The following is a 24,212-nucleotide window of genomic DNA, read 5'->3' as shown; positions in this document are numbered from 1 at the left end:
GCCCTGACATTTTGTGCCTGACCCCCTGACCTGTACCTGCCCAATGCCCTTCCAATCTTTGGGGTCTTTTGTTTCTGTTTCCAAGGAGCCAGGAAGGACTGGACTCCACCCTAATCCATCCACCGAGGCTCCTGATGAAGGACGCTGGGTGCCTAGGAGGCCCACACCCATTTACACTCATCTATCTCAGACAACTACAGAGCAGGTGCTGTGGGCTGCACAGACCTGGCTCCAAATCCTCCTTCTGTCTTCTTTTCATTGTTTTGAGCCTCAATTCCCTCGTCTGGAGATTGAAAACCAGAATCTCCAGAATTGTTTCACACACTAAGACAAGGTTTATAAAGCTCAATAAGAAGAGACTGTTGATTATCTGAATAAACAGAGGTGGCTAATCATCTTTTTCTTATATATTATGAATGACAGGGAAAAGTCAGGAAGGACAATTCCTCCATAGCTTCCCTCTGCACTTCAGAATAAAATCCCAAATCCTTACCCAGCCCAGAAGGCCCTGCTTGGCCTAAGTGTGGCCTATTATTTAGCTCTGTAGCCTCTTGGGCTTGGGCCGTACCACGCCAGCCACTCAACACACCCACATCCTTCCCATCCACCTCCTGGTCTTTGAACCCACTGTTTTCTGCATCCAGCATGTTTCACAACTTTTTTCATCCCAAGTCCTAGTTGAAAAGGCTCATTCCTTGAGAGGCGTCCCCAGACTCTCAATTCTAGTACCACTCTTATCTTCTGTCTCATGACATGCTGTTGTTTTCACTTAAAGCACATTCCACAAAATAATCATGTGAGCTTACTGCCCTGACCTCCCACTTATGGACTGATATTTGTGTCCCTCCAAAGTTCATATGGTGAGGGAGAACCCCTGATGTGATGAGGTCATGGGGATGGAGCTCCAATGATGGGATTAGTGCCCTTATGGGAAGAGACATGAGAGACCTCTTTCACAAACCAGGAAGACGGTCCTGACCAAACCCCCATGCTGGCAACCAGGTCTCACACTTTCAGCCTGCACAACTGTCAGAGATGAACGTTTGTTGCTTAAGCCCCCCAGTCTATGACAGTTTTAGCAACCCAAGCTAAGACATTCTCCCCAACCCCCAGCCTACAAACTTCATATGGCCAGCGACTGGGTCTGTTTCATTCATTGCTATAATCCAAGTACTTAGTAGACTCCTGGCACCAGCAAGACTTTCTGATAATATTTGTTGAATTAACATGTTGCAGAGTTGAAGCCCAAAAGAGCCAGGAGGAACCAAGAGCTACAAATAGCTTTCTAGCAGCCTTCCACGCCAGGGTGGGGGGCCAGCAGAGCAGTTCACACCCACAGAAAGCCAGAAAAACAATTGCCACCTCATTCTCAGAAAGACTAAAGCAGCCACAGCTCATTCCACTGAGAATCTGCCTTTCAGAGCCCCCAAATTCCACTGACCCAGACCTCAGGGAAGATTGCCAGAACTCAAGAAGAGGCAAAAGCCACTGGGGTAAAGGAGAGGAGAGATGAGTAAAGAATGTCAAAAACGGTGGTGGACTTAGAACAGACCACTGCCCCTTCGATGCGATACTGTTTTCAATACTGTTGCTGCCCCTATCTGAGTCTCAACCTGGGCTCTCCTAGGCCTGGTTTCTGTCTCCCAAATACCCACCACATGTCTGGGGGACGGCATGTTTTATTACTCAGGCTAACAACCTCAGTGCATCAAGATGGCATTTATCTCAAAACAAACATTGTAACCCACCCAAAAATGTTAGTCAATACCAGGATCAGATATTTTTGTTTTATGGGTTTTTTTAGTTGATATTAGATTAACCAGCCTAAGCCATGGGTGAAGTTTAAAGTTACCTGGGGCTGAGAGGAGGGACCGGAGGAGTGAATTGCCACTTTCACTTCCTAAGTAAGCTGCTCTTTGGAAGCAGGGGCTCTGTTTCCAGAAACATGGCCCTACACAGAGCATAAGCACCACTGTTAATGGCAGGAGGTGGGCTTCAGGAGGTAGGTAGAGTAAGCAGAGACGGGGGTATCACTGAGCAGCTGAGCCCGTGGTTAAGAACAGGGACTCTGCGTTGAGTCCTGGGATGGACTTTAGGCTAGTTATTTCACCTTGTTGAGCCTCAGTCGTCTCCTCTGTAAAACAGGGGAAATGATAACCACTGCATAGGGTCGTTGAGAAGATAAAATGAGCTAAAAACAAACAACAAAAACCCTAAACTCTTAGACTAGTATGGGACACAGGTAGTCTACGGAAATGCTATTCTTACATAGTGTCTACCAGATCAGAGCTGTCATCATAAAGCAATCTTTCCAGATAGGCAGAGTTAGCCCATTTTACAGATTCAAAAGCCGAGGCTCATGAGGATTAAAAACCTTATCTGAGGCAGGGCACGGTGGCTCATGCCTGTAATCCCAGCACTTTGGGAGGCCGAACCGGGTGGATCATGATCCCAGGAGTTTGAGACCAGCCTGGCCAACATGGTGAAACCCCGTCTCTACTAAAAATATATATATTTTTAAAATCCTTATGTGAAGTCACACAACTAGGAGATGGGAAGACCAGCCCCGGAACCTTCATCATCATCCTCTTTATCATCATCGTGACTTACTGAAGGATGGTGATGTGCTAAGCACTTTACATAGATTAGCTCATCAAATACTGAAAACTACCCAGCAAGGAAAGCATTGTTATAACTATTTTACACAGGAGGACACAGAATTGGAGTGGCCAAGGATCTTGGCTAAGGTCACACAGTAAGTTAAGGCAGTGATCCCCAACCTTTTCGACATGAGGGACTGGTTTCATGGAAGACAATTTTTCCATGGACAATTTTTTCACAGGGGAGTGGGGGCAAGGAGGAGATGGTTTCAGGATGAAACTGTTCCACCTCAGATCATCAGGCACTACATTGTCATAAGTAATGCGCAACCTCACAGTTCACAATAGGGTTCCCCCCGCCATATGAGAATCTAATGCCACCGCTGATCTGACAGGAGGCAGAGTTCAGGTGGTAATGCTTGCTCGCCACCGCTCACCTCCTGCTGTGCAGCCCAGTTCTCAACAGGCCACTGACTGGTACCTATCCAAGGCCTAGGGATTGGGGACCCCTGAGTTAAGGAACAAAATAGGAACTTGATCCTGGTTCTGATCCCAAAACCCATTATTTCTTCCACTTCAGTCCTGCATGTCTGGTGTATGTTATAGGTCTCACATTTCCACTTGAAATCATCAACATGCCTGTTTTCAATTAAGTATAAAACACTAGCTTTGTTAAATGGAGTCCAGGAATGGCCCACTCATTGAAGGGGCCTGTGTTGTTGTAAGCAGTTAGGATAGCCCCTGCCAAAAAAGCCTAGCTTTCCCCCAGTTCCTTCCAAGAAGGTTTGGTTTTGAGGTCATAGGCGGTAACCTGGGCATGTGTTACAAGAAGCATGGGAAGTTCTTACTCATTAGACCTTTAATTTTTTGGGAATTACAACAGAAATACTCTGCCAAGTAAATCATCTTCTCTCAGCTCTGCTATCATATTGCTAAGCCAGGCACAGTTGCATGTGGCTCTGAAAATATCCACCAAGTGACTCCATCCTCCCAATTCTGACCCTAACCTGTATGGTGGCAATGACAGAACAGAAGACCGAGGGACATCAACTTTCTGAAACAAATATAATCATGGTGAATGTTCATGTTTTATTAAAATCTTAATCTGCCAAAACCTGGCACTAATCTGGTGCTCACTTTGCAATTCTCTGGGCCCTTCTATTGACCTGTTTGTTCTTTAAACTACAGTGCTCCATAACTTGGATGAAAAGGACACTTCAGTAAAACAAATTCTAATGTGGCAGTTTACTAGAGAGTAACTTTTAATTTCAATGCAGTATGATACAAAATTGCCTTGTTGGGTCTAAGAACATCCATCCCTTATCAGGGAACTCTGCCCCATTAGAGGACCAAGGTAAGATCCCTTCAGAGTGGCACCATCTCCGGTTGGCTCAATGGCTCCAGAGACAGGGAGAATGGCAAAGGGAAGGGGTGGTGACATGCCTGCCTTGGCCAACTCTGCACAGGAATCTCTGCCCACAGTTTTGTCTGTGGCAGTTCCAGATAAAACACATGTTTAAATAAGAGTTCAAGCCAGGAAGTCTTAGCAATATATGACTTGGACAAACTTTCCAGTATGGGTAAAAAGCCTCAACGAACTGACCTGCCAGTGCCTACTCACCTGTCACCACAGGAGTCAAGTGTAGAAACAACACTTGCCCTCAACGAGTATTTGACACACTAAGTTTTTCTAGAAGTAAGTTCAGATCTTTTGGGTAGATCAAAGGAGGCCCATTGTGTGACATGAAACTGACTGTCCCCAGGAGATAAAACAGGACTTCTGAAAACTGGCAAAATACCTATAGCTTCTGCAGGACAAAAATTCAGCATAAGTACACATTTTAGCTTTTCTAATTTCTTCTTGCCTAAAGAAAATTCCCCAAATAATAAGAATGATAAAAGAAACTAGTAACTTAAACCTTAAATCCTACGTTCATATCTGAGATTTTGAACAAATATTGAATCCTTTTATTTGGATAAGAGATGACTTTGATAGTCTTGTGTAAGCAAATATCAGTGATCACACATACACTAGAAAAACACTTGATCTTTATGCCCACATTACTCCACTTTTCCAATTTCTGATGTCTAATCTAAATAGCACTGCTATTAGGATCAAAGTAACCATCCGTGATGTACAGAGCATGTACCAGGGTAAAGCTCCAGCTGAGATACAGGCATCAGCAATTGTAGAATTTGGGGTCTCCCTTCCTCAGATCCCTGACTGTCCTTGGTCACTGAAGAAAGATTCACTGTCCCTAGGCCAAGAGTCGGGAGCAAAACAGAAACACCAAGGGTGTGGGCTGAGGATGTTGCCAGCAGGGAGCAACATGTGTGTGTGTGCACATACACTAATTCTGAGACCCTGTCTACAGCTCAGCTTTCTTGGAAAGCCATTTAAAAACATATATATGTGGCAACAGAAAGGAAGAAGTTTCAAGATTAAGAACAGCTTTTTTTGTGTGTAAAAATACTCATTCCTATCACATGCTGTAAAACTGTATTCCAACGCCATTAATACGCCCTGGGGCAGTGAGGGGATTTGGTGCCTAAGATCCCAGACTTAAAGCATGCCAAGGCCCTGAGCAGGGCAGCAGGGCAGGGGAAGGAATGGAGCGTTGAAGGGGACATTTTATAGACAAACATTCTCCCTCATAATGCCTGTACTAAGTAAACAATTGGTGGGCATAAACTGCCACTCCAGTATCTAGTAACTACCCCTGCCAGAGCACCTGCCACCGCTACCGCCTACCAGGTGTGTGATGTACATCATCTCGCTGGACTATGCTAGCCTCGGGAGAGAGTTGCTCTTTATCTCCATTTTACAGGTGGGAAAAATGGCTTAGAGACGTCAAGGAACTTGCCCAAAGTCACAGCATAGACCCAGATTTGATGGGTTTCAAAGCATGAACTTACTTCTCCATTCCACAAAAACAAAACCTACTCTTGCAATCTTTGAAAGACCACCCTTCTACCACTCACGCTGCGTGTGTTCAGCACAGCTTGCTTATTTGTCTGGCATAGTCGGTAGAAGTCTGTACTTTGTCAATGCTTGGCTTGCTTGGATTTCAGCTATCTGGCCCCTGGCATCTACGTCTGGGTGAGAACAGGGAATCTACTTCTTTCTAAGATGCATCGTGGAGTTACTCTTTTACTTTTCCCAGAAGGTGATAGTTTATTCTTCAACAGGGGGCTTTGAGGGAGAACAAACCCCACCCTTTGGCAAGCATGGCTTATGGTTTCACCCTTAAAGCAGAAAGGCCAGAAGTCATCAAGGCCATGGGTTTACTCGCCTCCTCAGACTTAACTTCAAACACCAACAACCGCAGCCTTTCCCAGAATGCAGAGCCAATGGAGCATCATCATCCGTCATTTCCTATGTTTTTCACAATGTGCCAAAACCACTGCACACATTGGAGGCTTTTTGAATGTGATATTCAGGCGACCTTGCCAAGTATTGTCTCATTTCCCGACTTTGTGGACCATGAAACCCAAGGGAAGTTCTCGCCCTGTCCCCTGGACCAAGCAGGACACTGGGAGCAGCTGTGCCGTCTGCAGGCAGGACTCCACGAAGGCCCCTGTCTGCCCTTCCAACCTTCGGTCACTGGTGATTCCAATCTTCATCCAACGCTGGCTGCAGATTGGAATCACTTGCGGAGCTTTTTAAACGATAAGGAGGCCTGGGTCTGACTCCGTGAGATTGTGATGGAACTGATCTAGGGTGCAGCCTGGACATCTGGATTTTGAAAGCTCCGCAGGTGGTTCTAAGGTGCTGGCACGATTGAGAACCCCTGCCTTAGCCCACAGTGGATAAACGATTCTGCTGACGGTGAAGGTCATCCCTCTCGACTTTCGCTACACTCTTCAAACTCGCGGGTTTCTCCGCTTGGTTCCACCCAGAGCTCCTCCAGAGCCGCGCAGCTTTCCGCCCGCACGCAGATCCCGCCTCCCCTCGCCCTCTCGCTCGCAGCGCCCAGGACCCCAGAAAGCGTCTGCCCCGCGCGAATCCCCAGTCTCTGGGACTTACTTGGCCGCCAGGTTGGAGACTTCGCAGCCGCTGAGAACAAGACAGGAGCCCGGCGAGCGCGGTGGCCCGGGAAGGCTCTGCGCCCGCAGTTGCGCGAGAGAGGGGCAGGGCTGGGGCGGCAGCCTCGCGGTCCCGGAACGGGAACTGGCCGCGACGACAGCCCCAGCCGCGCCCTCTGTCGGCGCGCCCTAGAGCCTGCAAGCTGCTGGGAGACGCCGCGGTCGGGCGGGGGCGGTCAAGGCAGCGTCCCGCGGTGCTGCCGCTGGCTCTAGGGCGATTTGGTGCCTAAGATCCCAGACTTAGGCGGGGTCGAGGGAAGCTGCGCGCAGAGGGGCGCCCGGTGCGGGAGGGTGAGCGGCCGCGGAGCCGTGTGGGCAGGCCCGAGTTCGCTCAGGGGTGACACATTTGGGAATTCGTGGTGCCGAAGTGCCTGGCCCGTCCCCCTAAAAGTGCCAACCCAGCGCCTGCAACCAGAGCCAACGCCTGGACGTGATAGGAAAACTCTTGTTAAAACATGACACGTGGTCCTGATGAAATCCAGCTTAGAGTAATCAAATTTTAATAACACTGCATACATTTCAATTTGTACTTAAGAGAAAAATCTAAGCTTTTCTTCCTATCCTTAAATTTGTTCTTGGCAGTGCACATTTTATGTTCTATGCATATGCTGTAATAACTTGTAAAGGATTTTTTAACATGCTAATAAATGTCCCCAATAAAATAGTTTTAAAACGTTTTGAATGGGGAACGTCTCCATGAGGCATATCGATGCTACAGAAAGTTGTCACTTATTCACACTGAAGAAGTCCATTCAATCATACAGTCACTAATGCTTGTGAGTATTAAAATTCCCATCAGAGGCTGCCTTCTGATAAACAGAAAGTATGTTCTTAAACCAAAAGTGAAACTCAAACGTTAGTTGATGGGATCAAATGTGCCAACTTGTAAGCACCAGAGTGATGGCTAGGATATATGAACTCCAAATATCTGAGGCAGTCTCAGTTAATTTAGAAAGTTTATTTCGCCCTTTGGGAGGCCAAGGCGGGTGGATCACGAGGTCAGGAGTTCGAGATCAGCCTGGCCAACATGGTGAATCCCTCTCTCTCCTAAAAATACAAAACTTAACCAGGCGTGGTGACAGGTGTCTGTAATCCCCAGCTACTGGGGAGGCTGAGGCAAGAGAATCACTTGAACCTGGGAGGCGGAGGTTGCAGTGAGCCAAGACCATGCCACTGCACTCCAGTCTGGCCACAGAGCAAGACCCCATCTCAAAAGAGAAGGAAGGGAAGAGAAGGGGAGGGAGGGAAGGGAAGGGAAAAAGGAAGGAGGGAGAAGGAGAGCGAGTGGGAGAGAGACAGAGACAGAGAGAGAGAGAGAAAGTTAGTTTATTTTGCCAAGGTTGAGGATGCTCACCCATGACACAGCCTGATGACATGTCCCAAGGTGGTCAGAGCATAGTTTGGTTTTATACATTTTAGAGAGACATGAGATATCAATCAATATCTGTAAGATGAACATTGGTTTGTCTGGAAAGGCAGGACAACTCAAGCAGGAAAATCCTCCAGGTCACAGGTAGTTGCATCCTTTTGAATTTCTGATTAGCCTCTCCAAAGGAGGCAATCAGATATGCATTTATCTCAGTGAGCAGAGGGGTGACTTTGAATAGAATGGCAGGCAGGTTTGCCCTAAGCTGTTCCCAGCTTGACTTTTTCCTTTAGCTTAGTGATTTAGGGGACCCAAGATTTATTTTCCTTTCACAGATACTAATTCCTCCAGTCTATCTGTATATGAGCCTATGGCAGAAACATTAGACACTTTTTTTTTTCTTTTCCCCTACGATTCTGAACTTTATCTTCCATGTCTTCACCTCTCATTCTATTTTCCACATTCTGTTTCTCTGGCTGCATTCTGAGTCACTTCAGTTGTGTCTTTTGACTCAGTAATTATGTTGGAGATGTTTGAATCTGTTTTTTGACCTGTCTATGGCAGGCAGAATACTCTCCCCGCAATGATGTCCACACCCTGCCCCTAGAATCTGTGAATATGGCGAAGAGGCACTAAAGTTGCAGGTGGAATTAAGATTGCTAATCAGCTGAAATGGAGGGATGATCCTGGGTTATTGAGGTGGGCCCAGTGTAATCACAAGGAAACTAACAAGTGGAAGAAGGAAGCAGAACAGGGAGAACCAGAGAGATGGCAGCTGAGAAGGACTTGCCTGGGAGGGACTCGGCCAACATGGCTGGCTTTGAAGATGGAGGAGTGAGACTGAGCCAGGTAACACAGGTGGAGTCTGGTTCTGCCAAAGACAAGGAAAGGGATTCTCCCTTAGACCCTCCGGAAGGAATGCAGTCCTGCCAACACTATGATTTTAGCCCAGTGAGACCCATTTTGGAAATCTGGCCTCCAGAGCCCTAAGATAATACATTTGTATTGTTTTAAGACACTAAATTTATGGTAACTTGTTATAGAAGCAGTAGGAAAGTAACACATCATCTATTTAAGTTCTTAATTTTAACAATAATACTTATTTTCTAGGATTTTTAGATTTTTGGGGGGTTATATTTCTAGTTTTCTTAATAATCCTTTTCGTTGTTGATTTTATAATTTAAAAATTATTTCATAGTTGTTTTGGTTTTTGAAAATAATTTGTTATTGAGACATAATGTTTGTATTTTTATGCATAGATTATAATAATCAAGTCAGGGTATTTGGTGTCACCACCTCGAGTATTTATCATTTCTATGTGTTGGGAACATTTCAAGTCCTCTCTTCTAGCAATTATGAAATAGAAAACACATTGTTGATAACTATAGTCACTCCGCTCTTATATAGAACATTAGAACTTACTCCTCCCTAACTCTAGTTTTGTACTCATTAACCTATCTCTCTTCACCACCCCCTACTTGCCCTCCCTCCATTCCCAGCCTGTGGTAACCTTCCTCAAGGTTATGATGCTATTCTAACCTCTACTCCATGAGACTAACATTTTTTTTTTTTTTTTTTTTTTTTTTTTTTAGCTCCCACAAGTGAGTGAGAACATGCAATATCTGTCTTTCTGTACTTGGCTTATTTTACTTAACATAATGACCTCCAATGTGGCTGCAAATGACAGGATCTCGTTCTTTTTATGAACAAATAGTATTCCATCATGTATATATTTGGTTGTTTTTAAACTTTTTTGAGATCACTCTAAATTTACATACAGTTGTAAGAGAGATCTATGTATCCTAACCCAATTTTCCTCAGTGGTAACATCTTGCAAAGCTATAATACAATATTACAACCAGAAGATAGACATTAATACCATCAAGATACAGATCATTTTCATCACCACAGAGCTCCTTCATGTTACCCTTTATACCACTTCATCCTCTGCTTAACACCTGGCAACCACTGTCTGTTATCCATTTCTACAGTTTTGTCATTTCAAGAATCATACATAAATGGAACCATACATCATGTAACATTTTGCGATATTTGTTTTCAATCGGCATGATTCTTTGAAGATTCATTCAGGCTGTTGCATGTATATTTCCTTTTATTGCTAAGTAGTATTGCTTGGTATTAATTCTCAGTCTGTTGAAAGGCATCTAGTTTATGTCCAGATTTGAACTATTATGAATAAAGCTGCTATAGGCATTAATAAACGAGTTTATGTGTGAACGTAAGTTTTCCTTTCTCTGGGAGATGTCCGGAAGTGGAACTGGCTGCCTACTTTTGTTTGTTTGTGTTTGTATTGTCTCTGATTTTGGTATCAGGATAATGCAAGTTTCATTAAATGAATTGGCAGGGGTTACCATATGCCCTTCTCTTGTCTCTGGTAGTTTTCTTTGCTCTAAAATTTACTTTATCTAATATTAATATAGCCACTTGCTTTTTACTTTGGTTAATGTTTGCATCGTATATCTTTTTCCATCATTTTTACTTCCAAATTTCTTATACTGTAAAAGTTGAAGTTCAAGTTTCTTATGGACAGCATAAATTTGGGTCATGTTTTTAGTCTACTCTGCCAATGTCTGTCTTTTACCTTGTGTGTTTAAAGCATTTATACTTAATGGAATCATTCATATGTTAGGGTTTAAGTCTGCCATTTCATGTTTTGTGTTCTGTTTGTTCTGCTTTTAATTTTTCTCTTTTCTTATCCCTGCCTTCCTGTGGTTACTTGAACGTGGTTTTGGAATTCCATTTTGATTTATTTGTTGTGTTTTTGAGTATATCTCTTTGTGTACCGTTTTTAGTGGTTGTTCTAGGTACTATATATACATCATTTTTCAGTCTACTGGCATCATTGTTTTACCAGTTCAAATAAAGTGCAGAAAACTTATTTCCCTTAACTCTCCCCTTTTTATAATCACTTAAAATAGTACCTTTACATATATTTAGAACCATCCAACAGTGTTCCAGCTTCTGCTTCAACAATCAAACATATTTTTAAAAACTCAAGAGAAGTCAAGTCTATTGCATTTACCCATATTTTTGCTCATCGTGATCATTGTTTCCTTTGTGATGTTCCAAGGTTCCTATATTTATTATTTTCTTTCTGTTTAGAGAACTCACTTCAGCCATTCTGGCAAGAAATTTTATTAGTTTTCCCTCATCTGAGAATATCTTGATTTCTCCTTCATTCTCAAAGGCTATTTTCACTGGATTCTAAGTTGATGGTTCTTTTCTTTCAGCACTTGAAAAATGTGCCACTTCCTTTGAGACACCACAGTTTGTGATGAGAAATCTGGTGTCATTTGAACAGCTTTTTTTCCTACAGATAAGGTGCCATTTCTTGCTGTTCTTAAGAATTTTTGTCTTTAGTTTTCAGAAGTTTAACTATGATGTGGCTTGGTGTGGATTTCTTTATGTTAGGGGTTCACTCCATTTCTTGAATCTGTAGGTTTATATCTTTTGCCAAACTTGGGACATGTTAGTCATTATTTACTTGGGTACTTTCTCAGCCTGCCTTTCCTCTTCTGCTGAGCCTCCCATGACACAAGCATTAGATCTTCTACTACAGTCCCACAGGTCCCTAAGGCTCTCTTAGTTTTATTTTCCCCCAAGTGTATTTTATGTCTGTTTTTCAGATTGGACGATTTCTGTTGTTCTATCTTTCCATTCCCTGATTCTTCCCTCTGCCCCCTCCATTCTGTTGTTGAGCCCATCTGTTGAGTCTTTAGTTTCAGTTATTATATTTTTTCAGTTCTAAACTTTCCATTTGGTTTTTCTTTATGTCTTCTATTTCTTTGCCAAGACTTTCTATATTTTCATTTGTTTCAAGCATGTTCCTCATTGCTCACTGAAATATTTTTAAGATGGTTGCTTTAAAATCTTTGTCAGATAATTCTCATGTTATCTCAGTTTTGACATCTACTGATTGTCTTTTTTCATTTAATTTGAGATCTTTCTGGTTCTTGGAATGAGTGATTTTTCAATCAAAACCCGGGCATTTTGAAGATTGTTATGAGACTCTAAATCTTATTTAAATTTACTATTTTAGCTGGCTTACTCTGAAACCACTTCAGCAGGAGAAAGTGAGAGGGCACTGCTCCAACACTGCCAGGTGAGGGTAGAATTTCAGATTTCCACTCAGTTTCTGTTGTCGCCAAAGTGGGTGGGGCAGATGCACCTTGTTACTGATGAAGGGTGGGAGTTTCAACTGCCCACTAGTTCTCTAAAGATACCTTCTTGGCTGGGAGTGGGAATGCTTTGTTACTGCTTCCCATGTGACCTCCACTAACACCACAAAAAGAGTAGCTTAGTTACCACTGAGAGGTGGTGAAAGCGCTGACTCTTCGCTTGGACTTTGACCCCAACCCAGCAGGAAGGGCCGGACTCCCCACGTGGTTTCCACCAACACCTGGACGAAGGGAGTCTTTTTATTGCCAGCTAAGTTATTGACAGAAACAGCTTTTTCTGATACTACCTGGTGGTGATGGTGAGGTTAGGGTTCCTCATTACAGCCTGGCAAGTGTGGAAGTCTAGGCTCTCCTCTTGACCTTTGGTGGCATGAGTGGAGACTGGCATCCACAATTTTTTCTGTGTTATAACTGGAATAGACCGATTATTCTCTAAAAGCTTTGTCACACTAGCTGTTCTTTTCCTGGTTCTTTGACGAGAGCAGGCTTTTCTTTTGCGGGGTGTGTGCATCTGTGCTTATTGGTGTTTTCAAGTTGCAGATTTCTTAAGCTGCAAGTATGAGCTATCTGAAGTGAAAGAAAACTGAGAATTCAGCATCACATTGTGCCCCGGGTACTGAGATCCCTGACCAGTCTGTCCTCTCTCCACCTTTCAGAGTCTTCTGTTTGCTTTATATATAATGTTCAAGGATTTTCATTGCTCTTAACTAGAGGAATAGGGAAAATCACATCTATTCCATCTTCACAGAAGTCAGTTTCCATACATACTTATTTTATATTGTTTTAGTTACTTTCAATATCTCAAAACCTTGGGGATCTAAATGTGTTTTTTCTTAACAAATCAGTTTTTTCTGCTCTCATTCATGATGTATCATTTTCCTTATTATCTTTTATTTATTTATTTTTTGAGACAGAGTCTTGCTCTGTCACCAGGCTGGAGTGCAGTGGCCTGATCTCGGCTCACTGCAACATCTGCCTCGGGGGTTAAAGCGATTCTCTTGCCTCAGCCTCTTGAGTAGCTGGGACTACAGGTGTGTGCCACCATGCCCAGCTAATTTTTGTATTTTTAGTGGAGACAGGGTTTCACCAAGTTGGCCAGGATGATCTCAATCTCTTGACCTCGTGATCCACCTGCCTTGGTCTCCCAAAGTGCTGGGATTACAGGCGTCAGCCACCACGCCCAGCCTATCTTGTACATTTTTAAGGGAAGTCCTGAGAACCTAAATTTAAGCTTTCTCCAGAGAGGATTTTCTTGTGCTTCTGCCGGGAGCCAGTGGGGCTACCAATTGGGGACCATTTTAGTTCTCTTTAAGGGTCCTGGCTTCACACAGAGTTCTCAGGTTCAGTTTTCCTGTCCTGCAGCAAGGGTGCTCCAGGGTGAGTAGTCCAATTCTAGGGCTATTACTGGCATTTGTACCCAAGACCCTCAGGATCATTTGTTTACCAGTCCTCTTTGTCCTTTCAGCTCATAGTTCATCTTTTTTCTTTTTGTGGGGGAGGAATTGGTACACCTTGAAGATTTTCCTTATTTTCTTGCAAGTCCAGAGGTGGTTTTCAAAAACTATTTGTTACAGTTTCAATAGGATCTGTCGGTATTGTGGTTAGAGGGCCAAAATCATTGGTAGAAAGGGAAACCTCTTACATATAACATTTGCATTTCAAGTATTACCATGGAAACAATTTAAAAAACTATTTCTCATGATTATCAGATGTTTTGTCTTCTTTTTAGACAGGGTCTCGCTCTGCTGCCCAGGCTGGAATGCAGTGGCACAATCATAGCTCACTGCAGCCCAAACTCCTAGGCTCCAATGATCCTCCTACCTCAGCCTTGTGAGTAGCTAGGACTACAAGTACATGCCACCATGCCTAATTTTTAAATTTTTTTTTTTTGTAGAGATGGGTTTTTGCTATGTTGCTCAGGCTGGTCTTGAGCTCCTATCCTCAAGGGATCCTCTCACCTCTGCCTCCCAGAGTGCTGGATTACAAGTGTAAGCCACTGTGCCCAGCCCCACATTTTTCTTAAAAGGCAGACATGGCCGGGCGCGGTGGCTCACACTTGTAATCCCAGCACTTTGGAAGGCCGAGGCGGGTGGATCACGAGGTCAAGAGATCGAGATCATCCTGGTCAACATGGTGAAACCCCGTCTCTACTAAAAATACAAAAAATTAGCTGGGCATAGTGGCGCACGCCTGTAGTCCCAGCTACTCAGGAGGCTGAGGCAGGAGAATTGCCTGAACCCAGGAGGCGGAGGTTGCGGTGAGCCGAGATCGCGCCATTGCACTCCAGCCTGGGTAACAAGAGTGAAACTCAGTCTCAAAAAAAAAAAGGCAGACATGGTTTTTATTGTTAGTATCTTGAATTCCTTAATAAAAGTTGTCATTTTATGTGAAAGATTATTAGAATAATATTCAATTCTTAGTATAAACAGCAAAACTGAGCCTTGCTCACTATACTACTATAAGCCTTCTAAGTGGGTTCTTGGTCACTGGCAAACTTGGTGTCCCTGGGAGGAGTTAAGAACAAGGAGAAAACTAGAATATGGGAGGATATGTGGGAACATAGTGAGGTGTGACGGCTACGAAATATGGTCTAACCTGTGGCTATGACAGCCTCACTACAGAATTGCAACTGGAGCCTGAAAATTCCTTTTACATTTTTCACAGGAGAACACATTTTTATTTCATACTCCTGCAACTAGTTCACCCTATCCCAGTTCAGAAGGCACAGCTCACTGCATTCCACAGACACATAAGACAATTTTTGATAACCAGTATTCATGACTCTTCTTGCCTTTACTCAGTAAATAAATTTAAGGTCACCATTTCTTGAAAAGCCAAGAATCCAAGTGCCTCTGCCTCTCCACATTTTTCCCTTCATAATACTGCCTCTCCTACTTTAAAATCCTGTTCCAAGGATGGGACTGGGCAAACTTAAAACTTCAATAAAATAATAATTGCTAAGACTTGCCATATGCCACTTTCTGTGCTAACCTTATTACTTTTATATACTAATTTAATCCTCAAAATAATCCTAAGATATAGACATTTTGACTCTCACTTGATATGTGAGGAAACTAAGACAAAGAGAATAAACTCACCCCAAGTCTCCCAGTGAGAAATGGGAGCACTGACAATTGATCCTTGGCTGTCTCCAGAGTCTGTACACTACTACTCTACTACAGACGCTGCATGGCCAAGCCCAGACCCCGCATGTGTGATGATTTAATGCGTAATGAAATGAAGTGCTTTAGTAGGGACAACCGGTTAAACCACAAGCCCAGACCCCGCATGTGTGATGATTTAGTACATAATGAAATGAAGTGCTTTAGTAGGGACAACAGGTTAAACCACAAATATGTTTATTCCTCTAAAAACAGTATACTATCTTTCCAATTTTCAAAATGTTATTATCAATTGTCTGCAGATTACTCTTATTAAGCTGATTTTTAAAAATCTCAGACAGAGCAGAGCAATTCACCAGCACCATCACGAAGCGAGCTACAAATCTATCCTTTACCAGAGCAAGGAGACGCTTAAGATCAATTCAAGAGAATAGCTTTCAGTGTTTACAGAAGGGGTGCGCACATCCATTCGTCACACATTTCAGGCCCTCATATCCCCCTTGTAAATTGTCTAACTCCTATCCCAGTTTCTTGTTATAGTCTAAAAACAAGTAATCACCCAAGTGAGATAGTACTTCAGAGCACTGCTGAAAATGGATCAAACATGGAGATCCCCCTGATTCCTGTTCTCAGGTGTTAAAAATATTTTATGTGAGCACATAGAATATCCTTAGATATATTCTGTTATGTTCTAAAGAGTTTGTGTTTCCCCCTTTTTGATGATGTCTTCAATTTCTTCTGAGACCTTTCCTGTATAGTCATTTGGTTCTATTGCTTCTAACTTCTCTCGATACTCCAGTGGCAAACCATTTTCTTTTGCACCCATGCAAATAATCTGGAAATGGTTCAAACAAACAAAAATACCTTTTTAGTTAGGAATATAATTTAATGTACCATACCACAGCTTTATTTACCTTCTCAAAGTATGAAATACTAGCTTTCAGATAACTCTAAACAATTATAGAACAAACAGAGCACAGTCATTCCTTCCACATGGAGCATGAATGTGTATGATGTTTTCAAAGCCAAATGAAGCATCCTCATGGAATATCAACTTTCTCAATATATGATTTTAAATACTTTAATATGAAGACAAAAATATCTATTGTATAGAATTTGTATGACCTTTTAAGAAAAAAAATACCATTCTTTAAAAAAAAATCAAAGTTTACAGACAGCAGTTTCAGCTTCAATGCCAGAGTTTACTCTTGCTCTGAATTAGACATGGGGGAATGAATGACAACTGTGTTCAACAATACTTTCAAGATCCATACCAGGCTAATTTCTCTAGGCTCCATACTAGACAATTCCAGATGAGGCCCAGGAACCAGATTACCTATTACAGGTGCCATGACCTGACTGGGCCTGCCAACAGACAGCTAAGCTTGGGTTCTGAACAGGAATGTTGGGGTCTCTATCTCACATTCTAGTCCTGTGCTTGCAAGGGTGATTTCCCTGATTCTGGAAGGCAGTGTGACTTTTCTTTCTCCATCTATGGAGATGATGGAGAACATTTCAGCAGTAATGAAATGCTACTGTTTTTTCATCATTTTCATCTAAAATGATGAAAAACATTTCAGCAGTAGAAAGTAAGTTTTTTCCCCTATCATAATGAATCTTGGTATTCATAAAATACTGCTTTGTGGGGGGAATAACATTACAAAAGCATAGATATCTATATCTATATATAGAGAGACTAAATTATTAAAATACGCTCATACATATTCTTTTCTACCTTAAGAAAATACATGTCTACATCATAAAAAATGAAACAAAAATGTATTGCCAAGCGAAAGAAAGAGAGAGAAAGAAAGAAAGGAAGAAAACACGTCTAGAATTCTGACTCATGTACATTTCTAAACTTTTTTAAAAAGTAGTTTTAAAAACATAATTCTACCATTACACATAACAATGTTTTTGAATCGGTACATTAGGTAAATAACTATCATTTTTATATTTAAAAACATTTTTATTAAAATAAAGCTTATGTGGAATTTAAAACATACAAAGCCTTTTATTTCTTTTTATATTTTTTTGAGACAGTGACTCACTATCAGCCAGGTTGGAGTACAGTGGCCTGATCTCAGCTCACTGCAACCTCTGCCTCCTGGGTTCAAGCAATTCTCATGCTTCAGCCTCCCAAGTAGCTGGGATTACAGGCACCTGCTACCGTGCCCTGCTAATTTTTGTATTTTTAGTAGAGATGAGGTTTCACCATGTTGGCTAGGCTGGTCTCAAACTCCTGACCTCAGGTGATTTGCCCACCCCAGCCTCCCAAAGTGGTGGAATTACAGGGGTGTACCACCACACCAGGCCCAAAGCCTTTTAAAAACAATATATTCTGGATCACCTGAGATGAGAGTTCAAGACCAGCCTGACCAACATGGAGAAACCCTGTCTCTACTAAAATACAAAATTAGCCAGGCATGATGGCATATGCCTGTAATCCCAGCTACTCGGGAGGTTGAGGCAGGAGAATTGCTTGAACCTGGGAGGCGGAGGTTGCAGTAAGCTGAGACCACAGCATTCCACTCAAGCCTGAGCAACAAAAGTGAAACTCCGTGTCAAGGAAAAAAAAAAAAAAAAAAAAAAAAATATATATATATATATATATATATATATTTAAAAAGCTTTGGGCCTGGTGTGGTGGTTCACCCCTGTAATTCCACCACTTAGGGAGGCTGAGGTGGGCAAATAAAGAATATATATATATTCTTTAGTTTCTCTCAGTGAAATTTAAAACGTAATCACCACCAGTCTGCAAACAGCTTACCTTTTTATACTGTGGGGATGGGGGAGCACTTTCGTAATTTGTCATCAGATAACTTCGACAGGTTATTTCTCTTCCTTCTTGAGTCGAAACTTTAACTTCTATTACAACATATGTTCCACTTTTAACCCCTTCTTGCCTGAAACCAGAAGAGCCAAATTTTAACCATATTTGACCTAGCCAACTTAGCTCACTGGGTAAAGTCTTTTTATAATAGTCAAGAAGGAGTATGGGATTAAACATTTAACTACATATGAACATATTTGCTCCCTATGTATTTGGGATATAGAACATATAAATTTACCGCATCAAAAGTAAGCTTAGCATTTAAGCTGGGTGCAGTGGCTCACACCTGTATCCCAGCACTTTAGGAGGCCAAGGTGAGTGGATCATTTGAGGTCAGGAGTTCAACACCAGCCTGGCCAACATGGTGAAACCCCGTCTCCACTAAAATACAAAAATTAGCCAGGCATCATGGTGAGCACCTGTAGTCCCAGCTACTCAGGAGGCTGAGGCTGGAGAATTACTTGAACCCGGAAGCGGAGGTTGCAGTAAGCCGAGATCCCACTGTGGCAATCCAGGCTGGGAAACAGCAAGACTCCGTCTCAAAAATAAATAAATAAAAGTAAGCTTAGCTTAGCATTTCAGTTAGAAGGCCTGAGACATAATATTACTTGTTATACTCATAACAGAACTCTCCATATTTATCTTGTCTTAAAAGAGACTTCAATGTAGTTTTCTCCCATACCCCTGAAACATTGTTCTTCAGGCTATCAAAATAGATGGTGTTCTGACAGCAAGAAAAAGGGTAGAGAGGATGGCTCATTCTCCTTCACAAGTGAGGTAAAGTATCGAGCATGTCGAATAATCCTCTCTTCTCAAGGCCTACTCTTTTTTTGTAACTTTCTTTGTACGAAATGCTACACAACTCTGAAAGCTGTAGTTATAAAAAATATCAAAGCATTTCTGATATGTTGTTAAATGCTTTTACAAAGTATTATTTACTTATTCACCTGCCATCTTAAATAATTGTTCTCTAAAAACTAAATTCAGGTACTTTCCAAATTAAAAAAAAGTAACAATTACAAAAATCTTCATGTCTTTTCACATTATGAAACTACAAAGAAAAATTATAAAAGACAATAGAATGAAAAATAAGGGCTTCCATCTTTTACAAAAGAGATTACAAACATCGCCCCAAATCTTTATCAGAAAGTGTAGCCCTTCTAGACTTTTTAGCAAACTCACATTATCATGCCTTTTATGTTGACTCTAAAAGTATAAAGACTATGTCTGTAGTATGTGGTTTTAAAAAACTAACACACAGATATACATCCTCACATATAATCCGCTTTCTGACTTAGTTATTGTTTAACTTATAATTAGAAGCCACCTACTCATCCAGAGAATTTAAATTGCTTTTGTTCATTTTCCATACTACTCCCCACACTTCATCGCCAGGACTTTGAAAAATCGTGGCTATACCTCCATGCCAAGTTTGACTTGTTTTGCCTTGGGAATTGCCAAAGTCAAGCTTAAAATCCTACAAAGGAAATCAAAGTGATATGATCAATATCCACTTGAACCCAAATTTCCCTCCTCAAAATAAAAAGGATTTACCTTGAACTCCATGCAATTAAAACATTCAACAAACTGAGTTCCTTCTATGCGTAAGAAGCTGTGGAAAATATAAAGTTAAACAGACAAGGACCCAGATCTCAAGGAGCATTTAAAAAATATATTTTTAGTTAAAAATGAAACATATACTGAAACTGTATAGACATCTTAACAAAAAGTTTAAGGAAAAAAAAATCCCATAACCCCAATGCCTTAACACAACTGTTTTCATTTTTGCAAATTACTTCCCAGTCTTCTTACATACACATAAATTTTTACTTAGAGACAAGCTAGGGGATGGCTACATGTGGGTTATAAGAATATTCTATCTTCTTTTATGTCTGTAGAGTATCCTACCGGGATATATTACCGTATTTGCCCTGAGGGACCTGGCATTTGAGGATGAATGATTTGTGTACTTATGAATTTATCTACAATAATCTGTATGTACGGAACAGAAAGCAACTAATTTATCTACAATAATCATAAGAGCAGCTAACACTAACTGCAAATGGGAAGGACATTTCAGCAGGGGATGAGCATGCCCAAAGGCATGGATAAAAGAGTGTGTTTTGGGGGCCAGGCATGGTGGCTTATGTCTGTAATCCCAGCACTTTGGGAGGCTGAGGCGGGTGGAATCATTTTGTACACAGTGCCACTAGCATGATATGGACCATTCTCTTTTATCTTGCTAGCATCTTTCTTATATCTATTTTACAGCAATAAACACTGTGGGTTAGGAGATTAAGCAACCTGCCTAAGGTTTTAGAATTAATAAGTAATGAAACTAGGTTTCTAGTTTAACTTCTTTCCTCACAGAGGTGGGCAACCAGGGGGTAGAGTCCTGGGGAAGATTAAAAATCCTTACATGAAAGAACAAACTTAAAAAACAAACAAACAACAACAAATAGGCAACAGAACCCTTATGTGGCTTATCTGGTCTAGAAAGATTTCCTTCCATCTTTCCAGAGTTTAGTTTCCTTATAGACAAATTTAAAAAGTTGGACTAAATGATAATTCTAGGATCTTTTTCAGGTTTATATTTTATCCCTGTCACTTATATTTTCTCAAAAAACTTGTCAGACATCTCAGGAATAGGGTTGGTTAGAGCAACCAGTACCCTTTATTTAGTATAAGAGATATTCTTCTAGGACATGTCCCTGGCAGGACATCAGGAAATCTGATAGAAGTTACAATTCACACTAACTGGTTGTGTACTGCTAAATCCAATAAACAATTTTCATTCTTCTTCTTGTTCCACTTCTCAGCGGAACAAAGGTGACCACCTTCTCCTGATCTGCCTTTTTCCTGATTTTCAGGCTGTTCCTTGATCTCAATCTCCTTTGCCAACTCCTCCTCCACTACCTGATTTTTAAATGTTGGAGTTGCTCAAGGCTCAGTCTAGGGCATGGGTGTCCAACCCTTTGAATGCAGGAACTTTTGTGCTTACCTGTGGTCGCAGAGATCACAAAAATTTATTTACAGGCTTTTATTTATTTATTTTTTTGAGACGGAGTTTCGCTCTTGTTACCCAGGCTGGAGCGCAATGGTGTGATCTCGGCTCACCGCAACCTCCGCCTCCTGGGTTCAGGCAATTCTCCTGCCTTAGCCTCCTGAGTAGCTGGGATTACAGGCACGCGCTACCACGCCACTGCGCCCGGCCTTTTTTTTTTTTTTTTTTTTTTTCCAAAGCTCATCAGCTATCATTAGTTTTAGTGTATTTTATGTGTGGTCCAAGACAATTCTTCTTCCAATGTGGCCCAGGGAAGCCAAAAGGTTGGACACCCATGGTCTAGGCCATTTTCTCCATTCATTCAGCGATTTGCCTAAGACATTCTCATCCCCTTCAATGGTTTCAAATATTCTGATCATCTTTAAACCCAGACAGATCTCTCTTCTGGGCTTCAGAAGTGCTTAGAATAGGGCCTAGCACACAGTAAGTACTTAATAAATGTTCACTAATATTATTCTGTTCACTTGACTGTTAAGCAAGCATTTCAAATTCAGAATGTTCAAACTGAACTTATAATTTTCTCCTCCCAAACTGGATTTTACTCTTCTCTCTGCAAACATCACCTGCATCTACCTGGTGCCAAAAACCTGAGTCATCTTTGCTATTCTCTTCACACTCAATCACTATGCTTAAACAATGTTATCCCTGAAACAGCTCTCCTGCCACCACCCTAGTTCAAGATGCCATTCATTATCTTTGGCATAAATTGCCATAAACTTCCTGAACTCTCCACATTCACTCTTCCCTCCTTCATATCTGTTTTCCGTGTGACCAGAATGAGCTTTCGAAGATAGAAATCTGAGCTTTCATGTGCTTTAGTTCTGCAGTGTGTCTTATTGGCTTCTGTGGTCCTGGAAGATGTGGCCCTTCCACATTTCTCCAGTCTTCATCGCATTCCCCTTACTAAACTCCAGCCACACTGACTGAAAGATCCAGCTTCCTCTTTCTTCAGGTCCTTTGCAGAAGATGCTGTTCCCTGTTTTGTTTGCTCCCCACCTCTGCAGTCACTCAGGTCTCAGCTTAAAAGTCGCATTTTCAGGGAGAGCTTTCCTGAGCATCCTGGGTAGGTCAGGTTCTCTGGTTATACACCCCATTGCTCCTTGCATCCCTCCTTTTTAAGATGGGCCATATACCTGTAACTGAATAATCTCTTGTTGGATATCTCTTCCCCTGCCCTTTCTATAAGCATTTGGACTCCCTTCCTACAGTTGGGAAATCCCTACTTTATGAGTTTGGGAATAGGGAGTACCAGAGCCTGACTCCCATTTTTGAGGCTTCAAAGGCTAGAAGTTGGTTCTCTCAGTTTTGCTTAAGGTCATGGCGTGGGTATGTGGCCAAAATTTAGCTAATCAGGACATTCTGGGGCTCTCAATTAGAAGCTAGTGACCAAGACAGCAGGGACTCCAGGGTGGCTGACACATCTGGGTTTCAGGAACTGCAGGGATGTACAGAGGCAGGCAGTGTCCAGGCCAGGTGGTGGACAATACAGCATCCATGTTTACCAAGTTCAGCAGTGGCTCAGCAGAGGCTCCGTGGGCTGGTTCTGTTGTGTGATGCCCACTGTATTACAGTAGCTGCACCTCCCTTTATGCCTGTCCATTTTGTCAGCTTTGTACTCCTGCCTTCCTGGTCATTCTGTGAGCTCTCCAATAGCCTTTCAACACATTCTTTTTTTTTTTTTTTGCTTAAATCAGCCAGTTTCTGTTGCTTGCAACTAAGAACTCTGACGAGGTTAGCAGGGATCATGTTTGTCTCGTTCGACGCTGTCAAAAGGTTTTGTACATACTCTATTGCACCTCCCTCCTACAGACTGAGAGGTCCTCAGAATAGGCACTTGACTCAATCATGTTTGTATACCTATCGTTGAGTGCCGGAAGAATATGTGCTAAATGAATGAATGGACTGGACCGAAGAGCAATGATTTACCAAGACTGGTTATAGTTCATCCAGCCCTTTGACCTAACTAAGCACAGCATTATTAGGAGTAAGACATGGTTCCAGCTTTCAGGGCCTCTCAGATGAGGAGCTGAAAGGCAGGTAAATGGATTTTCAAAATGCCAGGTGAGAAGTCTGTAACAAAGGTATGTACAGAACAGAAAGCAACTAATTCCCTGACTCGAGTCAGAGAAGGCTTCTCAGAAGTACCAACTGAATGCAATCTCTTAAGTAAGTGGACGAGAGGCCAAATCGGTGCAGAACAAGCAGCCGGTGCAAAGGCCAGGCGGGGGAAAGCTCCGGGCAGCCCGAGAGGGCACCATGGCCGGGGCAGCGCCGCTGGGCAGTGGGGGCAGCGCCGCTGGGCAGTGGGCGCAGCGGAGGAAGTGGACCTGCCCAGGGGGCGGAAGCCGCGTCCTGATACCCTCATCAGGAAGAACTGCATTCCTGGCCCGATCGGCCACGTGTGCCTCCGAGGAAGCGCCTTCTGGACATCCCAGCCCCGGCGTGGGTAGCGCGGGCGGGGGCACTCACCTGCAGGCGGGCCACACAGAAGAACGCCGCCGAGGGGTTTCGGAGGTGGATCCTCTCCGACAGCAGGTTGCTGCCATAGGCGAAGTATAGAAAACTCTCCTCATCCGGGCCCGCGACGTCCTTGCAGCCCGAGTTCGCCATGTCCCGCTACACGCCTGCACAGAAGCCTGGAGCAGAGCTGTAAGGAGCGGTCAGAGAGCGCAGCACGGCGGCCCAAAACCCCGGCACAGTGACAGCCGCCTAGCAGCCAAGGGGTTAGGGGACTGGCGGGAAGCGTGGGCGGAACGAGTAGGGAGCGAGCGCTCTTCTGATTGGTCGCCGATCCCCACTGACCTGAGTCGCCCCCTTTGATTGGCCATTTCCACGGCCTTCTCTCCTCCTTCCGCAGAGACTCAGAAATAGTCCCGAAGCAGCCTGGCGCTGGCTCCTCATTGGACACGATCCACTGATGTCCCGCCCCCCCTTGCTCA

General features: G+C 42.8%; 2 protein-coding genes across 7 annotated transcripts in view; both read right to left on the bottom strand.

Moving 5' to 3' along the window:
- The window catches only part of NOD1 (nucleotide binding oligomerization domain containing 1), a 54,228-nt gene extending 47,514 nt beyond the window's left edge, over positions 1-6,714 (bottom strand). For all 6 annotated transcript variants that reach the window (XR_010344077.1, XR_010344078.1, XM_012475131.3 and 3 more), the window contains exon 1: positions 6,628-6,714. The gene's annotated coding sequence lies outside the window, so the exon portion shown is untranslated. The remainder of the gene's footprint in view (positions 1-6,627) is intronic.
- Positions 6,715-15,593: 8,879 nt separating this feature from the next.
- Positions 15,594-24,005, bottom strand: GGCT (gamma-glutamylcyclotransferase). The gene is made up of 4 exons (XM_012475138.3): positions 23,743-24,005; positions 19,541-19,686; positions 18,147-18,282; positions 15,594-16,208 (listed from the first exon to the last, which is right to left on the bottom strand). The coding sequence occupies exons 1-4, from the start codon at positions 23,881-23,883 to the stop codon at positions 16,065-16,067; spliced, it is 567 nt and encodes a 188-aa protein (XP_012330561.1). The 5' UTR covers positions 23,884-24,005; the 3' UTR covers positions 15,594-16,064.
- Positions 24,006-24,212: the final 207 nt, after the last annotated feature.

This window comes from Aotus nancymaae, unplaced genomic scaffold (genome assembly GCF_030222135.1).
Source record: "Aotus nancymaae isolate 86718 unplaced genomic scaffold, 86718_ANA_hifiasm-v0.15.2.pri h1tg000025l, whole genome shotgun sequence".
In the NCBI taxonomy this organism is placed as follows: Eukaryota; Metazoa; Chordata; class Mammalia; order Primates; family Aotidae; genus Aotus; species Aotus nancymaae.
This window is presented reverse-complemented; position numbering and strand designations above follow the sequence as displayed.